The 15,009-nt window shown below is 42.4% G+C and overlaps 1 protein-coding gene across 2 annotated transcripts in view; it reads right to left on the bottom strand.

Annotated features, from left to right (window-relative positions):
• Positions 1-15,009, bottom strand: part of DACH2 (dachshund family transcription factor 2) — a 265,668-nt gene that overhangs the window by 133,956 nt on the left and 116,703 nt on the right. For both annotated transcript variants that reach the window (XM_068157673.1, XM_068157672.1), the window contains exon 2: positions 1,419-1,534. In XM_068157673.1, the coding sequence (XP_068013774.1) occupies positions 1,419-1,534 (116 nt within the window). The remainder of the gene's footprint in view (positions 1-1,418; positions 1,535-15,009) is intronic.

Genomic DNA, 15,009 nt, shown 5'->3' with positions numbered 1-15,009 from the left:
ACAGAGTGGAAAAGTAATACGGAATATCCTGAGTTTCTGACATAAAATTATCAATCCCAGGGGGCTCTTCTGCTTTCCTGTCTGTTGGCAATAACATGAACAATATCAAATCCATGAAACTCCTAGGCTGAGGACACAACTGAGCTACTAAAAAAAGTCTCTCATTTAGGAAGTGCTCATGAGGGTAAGAACATGGATCTTGATCCCTGCCACACGTATGAACAGCACATGAAGTTGGGCTAGGTCAGCTGTGGTGCCTGGCTCTAGCAAAATGCTTTCGTACTTTATTAACTCCTTCAGCTACAGCTGCTGTGACTATTGCTTGAGACTGTCCACTCCTGCTTCCACAGTTGTAAAGGTTCTTGCTTCACTGCAAAGTCCTTATGACAGATGGAGTTCAGAAGAAATAGAAGATCTCAGCTTTCTCCTGAACACTGAGACCCACCGAGGCGCTCAGTCACAGTGCAACAGGTTCTGCAGGCAGAATGATCTGCTAGATCAAGACAGGCAGCACTACACTCCTATCAATTATTTTCTTCCATTCTGCTTTTCCTGTAGGATGCTCCATGACTTCACATTCTGCTAAACACTTCACTAATTTCAGCTGTTATCCCTAGCCTGGACTATTGACAGTACCCCCAGAACTCCTGAGCCTGTGAGACTATTCAAACAATTCCTTGGATGAATATATTCTGTTAATACAGCATTATTACCAAAAGAAGCTTACTTTTAGCACACAGCAATTAATAAAAAATTAAAAGACTCATCAGGATAGCATAAGATTTAATTTAAACTCTATTAATAAATTAATGAAGTGAAATAAAATACTGTGCATTAAATTATGGTTAGGGCTTGTTTATCATTTCACATATTTCCATGCTCTTTTCTTCACATGATACCGAATGCAGACTATTCAAGTACTATCTACTGTGGCAATGTGGACTTATCTGCTTTCCAAGTGTTCCTCCTGTAATTCTGACAAGCATTTCTCTATCTTCCCAGCATACATTAATGATGTTACAATACAATACACATTAGTCACGCTGTTCATATCCCACGAGAACTAAAATACACATGCATTTGAAAGGACAATAAATGCCTGCTACAGGGCTCCCTTGGACAATGGTGCCTTTTCTCAGTTGTTCTTTCCCCCCCCCCTTTTCCTAAAATAACACATTTAATGGAATTTCCTGTAAGGAAATTACAATTAATAAAGAACTAAATTACAAATCCATTAGATTTCAGTCACTGCAGCAACAAAACAGAGTTTTCATGAACACTCAACAAAATCCAATAATGTAACCTCTGGTAAAGCTTGAACAAGCCCTCAAGGACAAGGCAGTTAGATCAATATTAGTTTATTTTAACTGCTGTGCAGTATGAAGAGACGAGGCTGATCATCTGATGGATTTTATTACCTGTCGGAGAGATAAGTCCTGGCGATAGGAGGCCTGGAACTCCGTGGGGCAGCAGCCGCGCATTTTCCTGTATGGCAACTCCTAGCGAACGCTTGGGAGGTCTTCCTGGTCGTGAGCTGATGAAATAAGAGCACAAATTAAAATGCATTTTCTTTGTGAAATACTTGCTTGCTGCACTGGGTATTGATTGGTATAAAATATGTGAAACACAAGTGATAGAAAGAGATTAGAAATTCTTGCCTGGGGAAAAAAAAGGTAGATTAAACATACAGAAATGAACTATCAGTGATCTGCCAGACAGCACCTATGTGCTGGGTTAACAGCTCAACCATCAGCTCAAAGTCACAGGAATGACTAGAAAGCCAAGCCATTTTTAAGTCTGCTCTGTGAGATCAAAAGGCAAACCACGTTTCCAGCCCTACTGTACCACTACTTCACTAATTAATACATTTTTCTTAATGTTGCTGTCTGTACAATGGAGCTCAAGACATTGACAGAGAGGTGCAATTCACCTGTAAAGTCTTGGCAATGCAGCTAGCTGCATTTCTCAGCTCACAAACCATGGTTTACAGGGATTGTGGATTAAGGATGCAATGATTACAGGGGCACCAGAGCTATTCAGATTGGGTGCTCCAGGAGTCATTAGCTCAGGCTGGATGAGTACAGCCACCCTGCTTCCAGCCACCACTTCAAGGCTGATGGTGCACCCTCAGTCTGGCTGATCAGGCTGCTTCACAGAGGGCACAGCTCCATGTACCCCAGCTATTTCTGCACTAGGCAAGCTTTTCCATTATCCAGACCTTCCATGACCTTACAAGTGGCTAGTGATGACAGGTCTTTGCAGCAACTGCTCCAAAGTCTGTGCCAGACACCTGCACCACAGAAAACTGAAAGTTGTTCTGCCTAGGAGGTGGTAAACTGAACCTATGAATGCAACAACAATCCCTTGACCCTTACTTTCTGAATCATGGCAGACAGATGCTTACATCTGAGGGTGCAATAATAATTCAATGCTCAGCTTTTCCAAAATGGATTAATTATCTTTCTGGATGGACTCTCTCATTATTGAAGACAAGCTAAACCACGAACGTTCGTCCGACCTGCCCAAGTCTCACCGTCTCTTGACCGGTTTACCAATTAGGATTGTGGGGTTTAGTTCCAAATGCCACAAGGTTTGTTTACAGAGCTGTTACATTTAACTATTGTTTTCAACTACCACATTTATTCCTGACATCAGTGTGCACACACATAATCGCCCCACACAGCTGCCAGCCTAGCACACAGGCCAAAACCCCTTTACATCTACTCCTCTCCAAGCCAGCCAACAAAAAAAAGACAACCTCCTCGTGTTTGGAAACGTATTGCTGCTTCTCTTTGCTCAAAACAAATTTTACTCTGTTGAATAATAGAGCTCTCTACAAAATGTAGTGAAACACTGTATAAAATAACTAAGCTGCAACAATGAATGGAGTTTGGATTGAAAGCATTTCCAAAATGACTTCTAGCCCGCAAAGAAATTTAAGTTAAACTTCACTCCATCAACTTACAGTGGCAAAGCCTTCCATCAATGCAAGACAAACTCTGCCTTTAAATGAAGACAACTTCCAGCAACACTACACAGAGGTACCATTAACCTGTCCATTTTTCACAGTATGTTACTGCTATTTTGTTTTACTGTACATCAAACTAGCACAAAATCATTTTTTTTTGGTTTATTATTTTATCTCTAGAAAACTATTCTCTCCCTCCCCCCCTCCTCCTTTTTTAGCTTCAGGTTTCTCCATTTTGTATTTCATTTTATTCAGTTCTTTTTCCATTTTTCTTTTTTATGTTTGAAGTTGTTTATCATACTATGATGGCTGTGCAGTAAAGCCTTCTAGGAGAGCCCGGACTCTCTAGGTTCTAAAACAGGAGTACTTGAGCGCTGCAGGAAGGTAGATGCACACATGCATTCTCTAGTAATCACCTGCTGAAATCATCCCCTGCACCAGAATAGTGTCTAACAGACTGTGTTAGGCTAATCATTGTTCCTTTGATTTACAGAAGCCTGTGCTGATGCACACACATGTGTAAGTGCTTAGTTGGCACTTGCTGTCTGAAAAACACCAACGACCAAGCTAAAATTAGCAGCCTTGTCCATCAGGAGGGCTCAGTCAACAGAACTACAAAACATTCTCCTCCCAAGTTCAAATACACAAACAAATCTTTTACATAAAACTCCACATGTTGATTTTAATCTAGGAAAAACATTGTTTAAAATTAAACAACTTTAGAAGATTTTTCTGAAGAGACATTTTATTGATGGTTTGGGTTCTCAGAGGAAGAGTAGGTGGGACAATGGAGTCTCACTTCTGGTTATGCAAGTCCTGCACAGACACTTTGCATCGCTGTGTTTCGACTCTGAATAGACAACTCATAGCCCACAGGTTTACTAGATCAGATCTTTCAATGTTTCCTTGCATATACTACAAGCAAGAGTGAAAGTCTCCAGCCTGTGGTTCTGCACTGACCTGTATGCAATGCCCAGGGTTATAAAACAGCTTTGGGAAGTCCACACTAAAACTTCGTTGGCACCCTCTCAGAGTTTCATTGACTGCATTTATATCCTGCCTCCAGGGTTTGGTGTCAAGACCATGGTTATTTTGGGGAAGGAGTCTGACAGACTCTAGAAGAAAAGAATAATGTATACTTCTCACATACTCACAGCCCACTCAGTGAACATCACTGCAAAGCTGTTAACGGCCAGGAGCTAGATCCTGGCCTTAGAAAGCTGAAACCATGATAATTCAAATGGAATTGCTCCCAGCCAAACCTGTTCACATGAAATCACTGTCTTTGTCTCTAACAGTGGAAAACCCAAGGGTGGCTGCTACTTACAGTGGTCTGTCATTCATACACCAACTGTGAAAGAACCATTTGGCCTTTACCACTGTTTGGTAAGTTCAGGTGAACAGCTTTATCACTCTGTGTCTGCTTCTTAACTAAGGGAACAAAGTGAAGCGCCACCAGCAGCACTCCCCATATGCCACTGTTGAGGCTGCAGCAGACCCTCTGTGCTTCCAGTTAAGATTGCCTGGAGATGACCAGAAACCACATTACCTTTTGCTTGGGATGACACCAGAACTCACAGAAAGCACCTCAGGAACATACCTGAACCCAAACACTCCCAGTTGTGGCCAGAAGAAAACGGTAGCATTTTTGTTTCAACATGAAACCAGACATTTCATAGAGGACACAAATGTTTGCTCTAGATCTTAGTTTTGAAAAGGAAACAGAAACTTTTATGGGATTTACTTTATGTTTGAATATGCTGCTGTCAGGAGTAGGGTTGGCATCACCAAGCAATGAAATCTCACTGCTCTATCTCAACACTTCCAGTACCCACCACGCTTCCTATTGCCTTATGGAGTCTAGAATTTCAACAAATTTCACATTTACTACTTAAAATATATCTAACCTTCAGAACTCAGTGAAAACTGCTAACCCATGTCTTGAACAGAAATCCTAAGGCAGGTAGAATTACCATTTGAGGCAAGACATCATTTGCAATTACGTAAGTATTAGCATATAAATGCAAATATTATTAGCATATAGATATTAACTTCCTTTAACATTACTTTTCCTAACCTTTTGTCATCTGTCTCTTTTATTGCATTTTCCTCTTTACCTCATTCAAGCAAATTATACATTCAAGAAATGTAGAGAAATCTTTTCCTCAGGGCTAACAAAAGAGTATAAACAAGAAGGACCAGCTTCCAACAACTTGAAATGTGTTCCTTTGAGAATCTAAAATCTCTACAGAAATGTTGGGTCTGCCATCAGTAGATCTTTGTGAATGGAAAATGACTCCCTTCTAAGCTAGATGTTACTTCTGTTAGAAGCTGCTAGTTTAGAGATCTCTTAAAAACATTTTAAAGTAGAACATTTATGGTGACAAGTGAAGCCCACGGAGACTAAAGCAGAAGGACAATATCATTTCTCATTAACAAATGCAGTCATTTTCTTCTTTTTACTAAATAAATACAAATACATCGGCTCAAAGTCTACACTGATTTAAATTCTATTAGCATCTCTCAAAGCCAAATAGCCCTTGGCTCATCCGTGACTTGAAAAGAGAAGCTGCTGGGAGGTTTTGGGTTTCACCTGTGTTCACACTACGGTTCTATAGCCACTCTTGTCACACTTTCCACCTCACCCCCCAAACCCCACTGATTCTGAAGGAGCAAAATGAACTAATGTGAATGTTGTTCATTTTTGTATTTTGTTTGGAATGAAATTTGCCAGAGATTAAATTGCATTTTGAGCACTGCATTTGACAGTTAACATTTATATCACAGGAGATTAAGATACCGTTCATTAACGTCTCTTTGCCTTTCTTTTCCACTCCTGTTGAGAGCTAATTTTATTATTTTTCCTCTCAAAGTTTTGTATATTCCCTAGACATCCCAGGGATTTTTAATTTGGATCAAAGCACAGAATAAGGCTATTTTTGTGGGTTTGCTACAATTACTGATCAGCTCCATCTTTGCTAACTCTATTTTACGCTCATTACAGGCAACTGTATTTCACAAACTGCACAAATTCATCAGCGCTTCGTGCGATGTAATTAATCAGTGGAAAGGCACGGCGCCGCGCTGCTGAGGTACGATGCTGCTCCTCTTCTCTGCCTTTAAATATAGGAGATTTACAGGAATCAGAAGTGAATTTGCATATTAATCAAGACAAATAAACATGTGGTGATTTAACTAGGAGACTGTTATTTGGATGACAATTTAATCAGCACAGGTTGAAAGGTCCATCACTGCAGCATCCTGTTTCTGCTAAAATATTGATTGCATTACTGATTTCAGTAATGCTTTATTTTACAGGGCACAAATAACCATGTAATTACTCTTTAATTGAATGGTAATTGCTTGCTGGCAATTATTTCTTACGTTTTGGAGTTTAATTACTAGGTTATTTGTGGTTTGTGAAATAAAATGTTACATATTGGTAGCCCAAAATATTTTCAGTATGAATGGTCTGTCAAAACCAGAAAAGTAAGTCATGATGGCCCAAGTGTGACAAATAACGTTAGAAGACTAAAACGGTTATTAAAAGGATCAGATGAAACTTTGAATGCTTTCCCTTTACAAAATTAACATTAGATGTAACATTTGTAAGATAAATGGAGGAATACTGTACCACAGAAGCATGATTTCCTCTGGGGTCTAGTCCACCATTTAGCATAATTTATCCTGATGCTTTGCTTTTCATTCTCTGGGCTTCTTTAGAGGAACTGAAATAGTGCCCTGTCCTCTTGAGAGCAAAGAATAACCCAAGTAGAAATATATTTCAACAGTACTTCATATTTCTGCAAGTGAAGTGGATTACCACCAGCACATTATCTTAGCAGCCTATAAACTTTGTGGGCTTGGCAGTTAGCTAGATAACAAGGGAAAACATTATGTCTTGCAGTGTCAATGGGATATGACACATCCTGTGATGTATTTATTCCAGGTTGTGATAGATGAGGTACCCAATACTTTGATCGTGAAGATTTGAATTTTACTTCCCCACTTTTCATTTGGGTCATCGACTCCTTATGAATGGGCAGCAGGCAGCCAGCAAGGACTGCTGATCCTGGTTTTTCAAAAGATATCCAGTTAATAAATTAATTATTGATTCCATGAGGCTTGGGCTGCTTGCTGTAGAAATATGCTAGGCTTGAGATTTAGGAAGCTCCTGTGTATCACAGATTTCTTCAATAACAACATATTTTATTAGGCTTAAGGCAGAAACCCAGCGGTACTGTAGGACACGCTGTCTGAACTGCTCTGATGATAGGGGCAGTAACTGCTGCGAGCACTCAGAAGTGAAAAAACCCAAACCAAACAGCAAACCAACCAACAACACAAAGTCATGATCTCAGTTGCCTTCCTGAAACTGGAGCAGGAACTGCAAATGAAAATTTGGCTCTCCTCAAAGACCATGAAATAACACTAGTGATTGTGAAAGGCGCTCCTTAAAGCCTCACCAATAAACCTGAAATCTTGAGAATCTGAATTAAAACTCTTTCCTATTACCCTTAGATGTTTAGTGTAGCATGGATTTAAAATCACCTCCTTGCTTTGGCATTTATTACAACATTTCAAAGATGCCAAAGGTAGTTAAACTCTACTTGACCTCTCTGCATTTAAGAAGAGAAGCAAACTCTGACCTCGCAGCAACCTGATTCTGTCTCCTCTCAGCGCTGGCAAACTGATCACTTGTCTAACCATTGCAGGACATTGGATCACCAGCCACATCAAAGGCAACAAGAGCCAATTCAGCAGCAGGAAAAAAAGTCATCCATGCAAAATGGGCAATTAACATTAATCATACATGAAGTTGTTTGAGCTGATAACTAGAACCTGGTCCCTATGGCGACTCTCATAAAACCGTGCCCATGCTGGCACAAGGAGAGCCACAGCTCATCTTCCATGGGCTCAGTGTGCTCCTTCCTCACTTCTGCAGGCAGGGGAAACTGTGGAGAAAGGCTCCAACACTCAAAGGAAAAATTAACCTTCCCACTCAGCTCTCCAGGGTTTTTCAGCAAGGAAGGTCCCCAGCATCAGACTCAGTGAAAACATTACTGGAGGTTTGCTCCTAAAGAATCACAACATCTGACCTTTTTCTCTGTCATAACGCCTCAGTGCCACTGTAACAACAAAAGACTCCTTAAAACCACTGAATTGCTCAAGCTGAAACTAAAGTGGATATTGCATCTTTAATAACTTTAGCATTAAGGATGAAAAGCAGTACATCGTTCTGGTGTCCCTAACAATTACAGATCAGTGGAAGTCCAGTACAGATCCAAATAATATCACACGGGCTTCCCTTCCCAAGAACTAGGTTGGCTAGCTCAGGAACTCCCCTCAGGATGTGGAAAGGTGGTATCTGAGCAACTCCACCCGCTTCTACCCAAGGGGGTGGCAGGACAGGCAGGTGGTGGAGTAGAGGGTACTCAAGATAGCACCAGCAGAGGCTAAAATCCCCCCTTTTGGACTTACTGTCACAACCCTTTTTAGCACTAGCCCAAGTCACGTCACTAATATAGGTTACTGAGAACACCACACAGTAGAAATTAACCAAGCTACCCCATGTCCAACTGGATATTGTTTTGTGCTAAATTCACCAATTCCACAGTTATCCCAATGGGTCATAGCAATGTGTATGACAGAAGCCATCAGTAAGGCTCTTCAGAGGCTGAGGCAACAGAAAAATTCAAGGGCAGCAGCACTAGCATTTGGGTGTCTGTACTGATGGGTTCCCTCACAGAAACAAAGATGAAATAACCCTGGGAGCTCTCCTGCTCTCTCTTCCTCTGCCCCAAGGCAGGATCAAGCACACTCAAATCATTCCTGACAAATGTTAGTCCAGCCTGCCTTTGAAAGCACTCAGTGCTGGAGATTTCACAACATCCCTAGGCAAATCCACACCAATGCTTAGTCTAGCCTTCACATCAGGAAAGGTCTGTGGGGAAAAGGGGGGTGACATCTCTCTCTCTCCTTGCTTTCATTTGAGCAAGACACTTTTTACCACCTACTTAGCATCCATGGAAAATAAAGTGTATTTTCCTGCTTTACAGACACACTATTTTTTGAGAACTTGGGCTTCTTTCTCCCTTTTTTAGCTCGGAGCAAGTTCATAGTTTCCACATTTTCCACAACCAAGTCCAACTATATCCCCGATTAATAATACCACTGTTGACATCTTCTTGATAAAGATTCATTAAAGTTTTCTTTGTCATGGGAAGAAAGGTGACGGAACAGACAATTTAAGGGTTGACTACTCACCTGACAGAAAGTATAACTGTGAAGCTATTTTATACTTCATTTACTTGACCTAGTTACCGTGCTTCTAATCCCAAATGTTCACAAATCATGACCCTCAAATCATAAGAATAAATAAAAGTCTATATTTTTATGTTCTAGTTTGCACATTTTTATTTGGCTTTTAATATTGTAATCTTTGAGTTTCTGAAAAACACATTCCCAAGCTTTTCTTCTCCAGAAAGGGCCAGGAGAGACGGAGGAGTGGTGGTGGTTTTCCCTCCCAAGTTTCACAACCGAAACCTGAGATTCTCTAATTAACTGGTATGTCATAGAACGCTTTGGATTGGAATGGACCTTTAAAGGTCATCTAGTCCAAGCCTCCAGCAGTCAGCAGGGACATTTTCAACTAGATCAGGTTGTTCAGAGCCCCATGCAACCTGACCTGGACTGTTTCCACTGATGGGGCTTCTACCACTTCTCTGGACAGCCTGCAGCAGTGTCTCGTAATTCCCCGTTTAAGAAACGTCTTCCATGTATCTAGTTCTTCTCTCTCTTAGTCTAAAGCCATCATCCCTTGTCCTGCTAAAACCTGCTTATTTCTGAAGCTGGGCATTTCAAAATAAGTTTCAAACCCAAAAAAAGATTTTTGGTTCACTGAGATTTCAAAATTTAAATAACTCTTTCTGAATCACTCATTACTTGTGCCTGTGCCTGCAGAAACAAAAGTACCTCAGCACTCCTGCTGTTAAGCACGTTCCTGTCACAGGAAAAAGGGGAATACATCACCAAGTTTCACAATTGTGGTGATGCACAGCTGCAGACAAGATGAAAGGTTGATGTGATCTATGGAAAACATTGGGTATGTCAGTAATAAAATTGAGAGCATGCCTACAGCACATGCATCTACATAGGCACCAGCTCAATATAACTGCAGCAAATTAGTAACTGTAGCAGTGAAGATGCAGTGGCACAGATAAAACTCAGTTCATTTATCAACTGGAGATCACACCCAATGGGACAAAGTTCCTGTTGCTGGATCTCTGCTACTGTTGTTACTCTACTTAGATTAAACCCAGCAGGAGGGGGCCTGTCAGTGCTGGAATAATGCCACTAACTACATACCCAGAACCACAAATGTAAATCCCAACTTTGTTGTCAAAACAATGCTCACTCAAGATGTCCAGCTAAACCAAATGTGAAAGTGCCAAGTGCATAATGAGACTTGCAAACCTCAGCTCAGCTACCTGGATACTTCTGCTTGCATTTTGCTCTCAGTGAAAGCTATGAAGCAGTGGAGATTATAAGCAGCATTATTATGCAGTTTGCATTGTGGCTATTTTTTTGATTTCCTAAAATATTTGACTATTCAGTATGGAGAATAGAGCACTGAATACAGGGTTAGGATTATTTCACCTGTATGTGAAAGCTCAGCACTGACATAAGCAAACGATAAAGCAAGCACTGGGGTCAGGATGGGAACAAACAGCTCCGCTCCAAACAGCCCACAGCTGATGGAGGTAAAGACACAGACAGAATAAAGATTTCACATGAGCAAACCCTTAATGGCTTCCCTTCTCAAAGAGCCACAGAAGTTGTCATTAATTCTCTTTCAGTAAGCCTCAAATCCAGCACATGGACACCAGCACAGGACCATGCAGGTCTCTGTTACCTGCCACTATTCACTGCGTGTCTGTTCAGAGCCTGATGGGCTTCCTTCCCACACTGACAGCTCAATTTCTGGGCTGTCAGCAGGCTCTGCCCTGGGCTGGAGAATATTGCTCAGCCCAGCCATCACTCCTTGAACATGTGGTTCCCAAAACCAGGACTGCAGGACTGAATCATGGTGTGTCTCTTGGGATAAGGAACGTGTGAGGACTGGCATGGCAACAATGAACAGTCTCTATGTCCACCTATGGAGAAATCACTTGGAATAAAAATGATCTGTGTAACATCTTTAGGACTTGTCCCAAAGAATGTACTGAGCTGAAAACATAATAAGAAAGGGCAAGAGAAAAGCAAAAGTTATTTTCATTAATGTAGCTGAACATCCCATGTTAGAGTGTAGTGTCCAGCCCAGTGCAAAGACATGCCATTACATTCAGGAGCTATAAATCCACTTTCAGCTGAGTTCATTTAGCACCAACTTTTTCAAGCAATGCTTTATAGTTTTCAAATACATACTTCTACAAATATTTGCATTGAGACTTTCTAAGCAGGGCATCACCACCTATTGCAAGCACTCATGATGTGCCACAGGCACCTGAATTATATCCTTACAAGCTTTACTTTTGACCTGTATCTGAATTCAATGCCAATTTAGGGGAACGTTATTACAAAGAAAGGCCTCTGAAATACTGCTGGTTTCCACTGGACTGTATCTCAATATGATTCAATTCAATGAAACCTGCACAAAATGTGACTGCTGGAGCGGATTATCTATGGACAGAGCCCTAACAGCAAGCACTGTGTATTTACACAGTATTTACAGCACTGAGTATCACATACCCCACATGAGATGAGAGCTAATTCCCTAACAGTGGTGTATTGTAGGCTGGTGCTATAATATTTTCATAGCAACCCAACTTTGATGCAGTGGGAAACTACTCGTGCTTTAACTGTTTTTAATATCACAAGCATTACACCTTTCAGTGTTTTCACAATTTGGCAAAGGTTCTTCAAAGTCAGAAAGTAGAAATTCATCTTTCAAAGAATAATAAATGAAATAACATAGAAAAAGTCCTCGGTATCAGCCCCTGCACCTACACTGGAGGTGAAAGGAAGAATTGTTCATGGCAATCAAAAGGAGCCTCTATGATTAGGTGATTGTATCCAGAAATAAACATCCAAGGGTTAACCTCTGCAACACAGAAAATGCCCTTTAGTTAGCTGGTGGTCCTGGAACAGTGTGAACTTACACAGGCAGTTTGAGTTAAGCAGCTACACTGCTTCACCTTTACCTTGCCAGGTTAGTGTTCAATCTGCTAGCTACAGGGCTAGACAAGGTCACTATTTCTACTGCAAATATACAAAAGTACTTTTCACAACAAAACACAGATCTCTACTACCACAAACATTTAGAAGGGCATAAGCACAATTTCCAAAAGCCCTATTCAGTTTCTCGTGAACATCTCCCTGCTGCCATAAGATGTTAATAAGAATGGGACTCTACCCCCAGCCCATTTAAACAGCCCTGCCTACACCAGCCTCACCTCACACTAAACTCTCAAGGCACAAGGCGAAATCATTCATCAGGATGACCCCAGAACCAATCCCACACTGGACTCTGACGTCCAGCCTGTGTCTGAGGACACTTGGTGCCATTCCTTCCTTTGAGGCTAAACAGTTCACAGCTTCTGGAGATACATGGCACCCAGTGAGAAATCCAGGGGGTAACGACCACATCCACATGGGAAGGGCAACCTCTGCTATGGTCTGAACTCAGGGGCATGGTGTCGGGGCCTGCCTGCACCTCCTCCTGCCCCTGGGCAAGACTTCAGATGATGTTTTATTAGACAGCTCTGAGGCATCAAGGACTGAAACAGTTTAAGTCCAGTCTCTGCTCCTCTGCTAAATCTTGGCCACGATTCTGGGTTTCAGAGACTTAAAAAGAGTCCCCTCCTGGGAGCTAAAAATAATATTCCTTCCTGAGCACATAATTCTGATTCAGGTTCACACTTTTCAAAGAAACCAGAGCACAGCTTTGGGAAGGTCAACTACTTTTCCTTGTAAAGACCTTAACTGATTCACTATGCAGCACATTTTCTCCACAGTATCACAGTATAACTAAGGCTGGAAGAGACCTCGAGGATCATTGAGTCCAACCTGTGACCACAGACCCATGACTAGACCATGGCACCAAGTGCCACATCCAATCCCCTCTTGAACACCTCCAGGGACAGTGACTCAACCACCTCCCTGGGCAGCACATTCTAACGACCAATGATTCTCTCAGTGAAGAACTTTCTCCTCACCTCGAGCCTAAACCACCCCTGGCACAGCTTGAGACTGTGTCCTCTTGTTCTGGTGCTGGTTGCCTGGGAGAAGAGACCAACCCCTTCCTGGCTACAACCTCCCTTCAGGTAGTTGTAGAGGGCAATGAGGTCTCCCCTGAGCCTCCTCTTCTCCAGGCTAAGCAACCCCAGCTCCCTCAGCCTCTCCTCACAGGGCTGTGCTCCAGACCCCTCCCCAGCCTTGTTGCCCTTCTCTGGACACCTTCAAGTGTTTCGATGTCCTTCTTAAACTGAGGGCCCCAGAGCTGGACACAGGACTCCAGGTGTGGCCTAACCAATGCAGAGCCCAGGGCACAGTGACCTCCCTGCTCCTGCTGGCCACACCATTCTCATTCACTAACCAATCCTGGGGTCACTCTTTCTAAGAGGTGAAAAACATAACAGTAAATAGCAACCCTACCTTCGCTGCTTGTTGAGCCAGAGGCGATTTCCTTGCTTGAGCTTCTGTGAGGAGAGATCAGGAACTGCCCCACGCTGGACACAGAGGGCTCTGCCGAGGCACCACCCCAGGGCACAGCCCCAAGGCGGACACAGCCCCAAGCCGGACACAGCTGGTTCCAGCCGGCTCTGCCAAGGCACCAGCACAGGGCACAGCTGAGCCCATCAGCACAGATGGCAGCACCTGTGTGCTAAGGAGCCCTCCCAGTCCCTATCCTGACCACACACAGGGTGGCACACAGGCAAGCAGAAACTTCAGTATCAAGAGAAACACCAAACAGCAAATTCTGAAGCGTGGCACTCCTGGAAGTGACTGAAAAACCCAAGGGACAAGGTAGTGCTTCTCCTTGTATCAGAGAGCTCCAACCATGCAAGAGAAGGGAACTAGAAAAGAAGACTTGTATTCATCTTCTTTTTAAAATTCATGTGACTGAATTGAATTCAGGGAAGTGCCTGTAAAGGTTTGGGTTTTTTTTTCCAGGGATGCTAGTGGAATGGATGCTTATGGAAAAGACTCAACAGCGTGGAAGAAGAGGGCAGCTTTCATAAGGAGTCACAGGGGAACGCTGCCATGCTGGGTGCTAGGTATCACCTGTGAGTCTCCTGACCTCAGAGATTCTGGCTTCAGCAGCAGGCTGAGGAACAGCCCCCAGACCTTAACAAACAGTTCAAGTTAATTATCTCCCAAAGACATCAGGGATCTTGCCCCCCAAGCTGATTTTGAATCTGCCCAAATCCTGATTAAAATTATATTCTAATCTAATTAATTTGCATCTGAGATGTCACATGAGAAAAAACTGCAAGAAGCTAACTACAGAAAAAGTTTCCATCAGTTTAGGGCAGAGAAAAGTGGCATGAGCCATTCCCAAGTTCAGGGATTCCTTGAAATGAAGTCTTGCCCAGAGTTTAGATACAAGGGGTTAGCAGACAAGTCGTACCTGCTGTCAGGCTTCTAAAATGATCTCCCTTCAGACTGAAAGGTTTGGCTTTCCCAAAAGGTATGTGCTGTGTGTAAACTTCCAGCGCCCACCTCTGCTTCCCTCAGTTTGAACATGCAGCATTTAACTCAGCTTCACAAAGGTGGAAAAGACATAGAGTGTGTGTTTGGTTGTATGGCAAGAGACTGTGTAGGTCCAGTCCTGCTCCCTCTCTGGGCAAATGCAGCCTTGCCACTGCCTTCAACATCACAGACACAGTGCCCTGCTCCTTAGGTGGTTTTTTTTGAAAGTTGTTGAAAGAGACTAAAAGAATTCAAGTAGAAGAGTGTTTGTAACCAGATTTCCTGGAGATAAATGAAAGACATACGTTTCCATGGCTGCCAGCCTACTAGATTTTGCAAGCATAAAT

The sequence above is a fragment of the Melanerpes formicivorus genome, unplaced genomic scaffold (genome assembly GCF_026170545.1).
Source record: "Melanerpes formicivorus ecotype bairdi unplaced genomic scaffold, bMelFor1.0.p_v2 SCAF_37, whole genome shotgun sequence".
NCBI classification, from domain to species: domain Eukaryota; kingdom Metazoa; phylum Chordata; class Aves; order Piciformes; family Picidae; genus Melanerpes; species Melanerpes formicivorus.
This window is presented reverse-complemented; position numbering and strand designations above follow the sequence as displayed.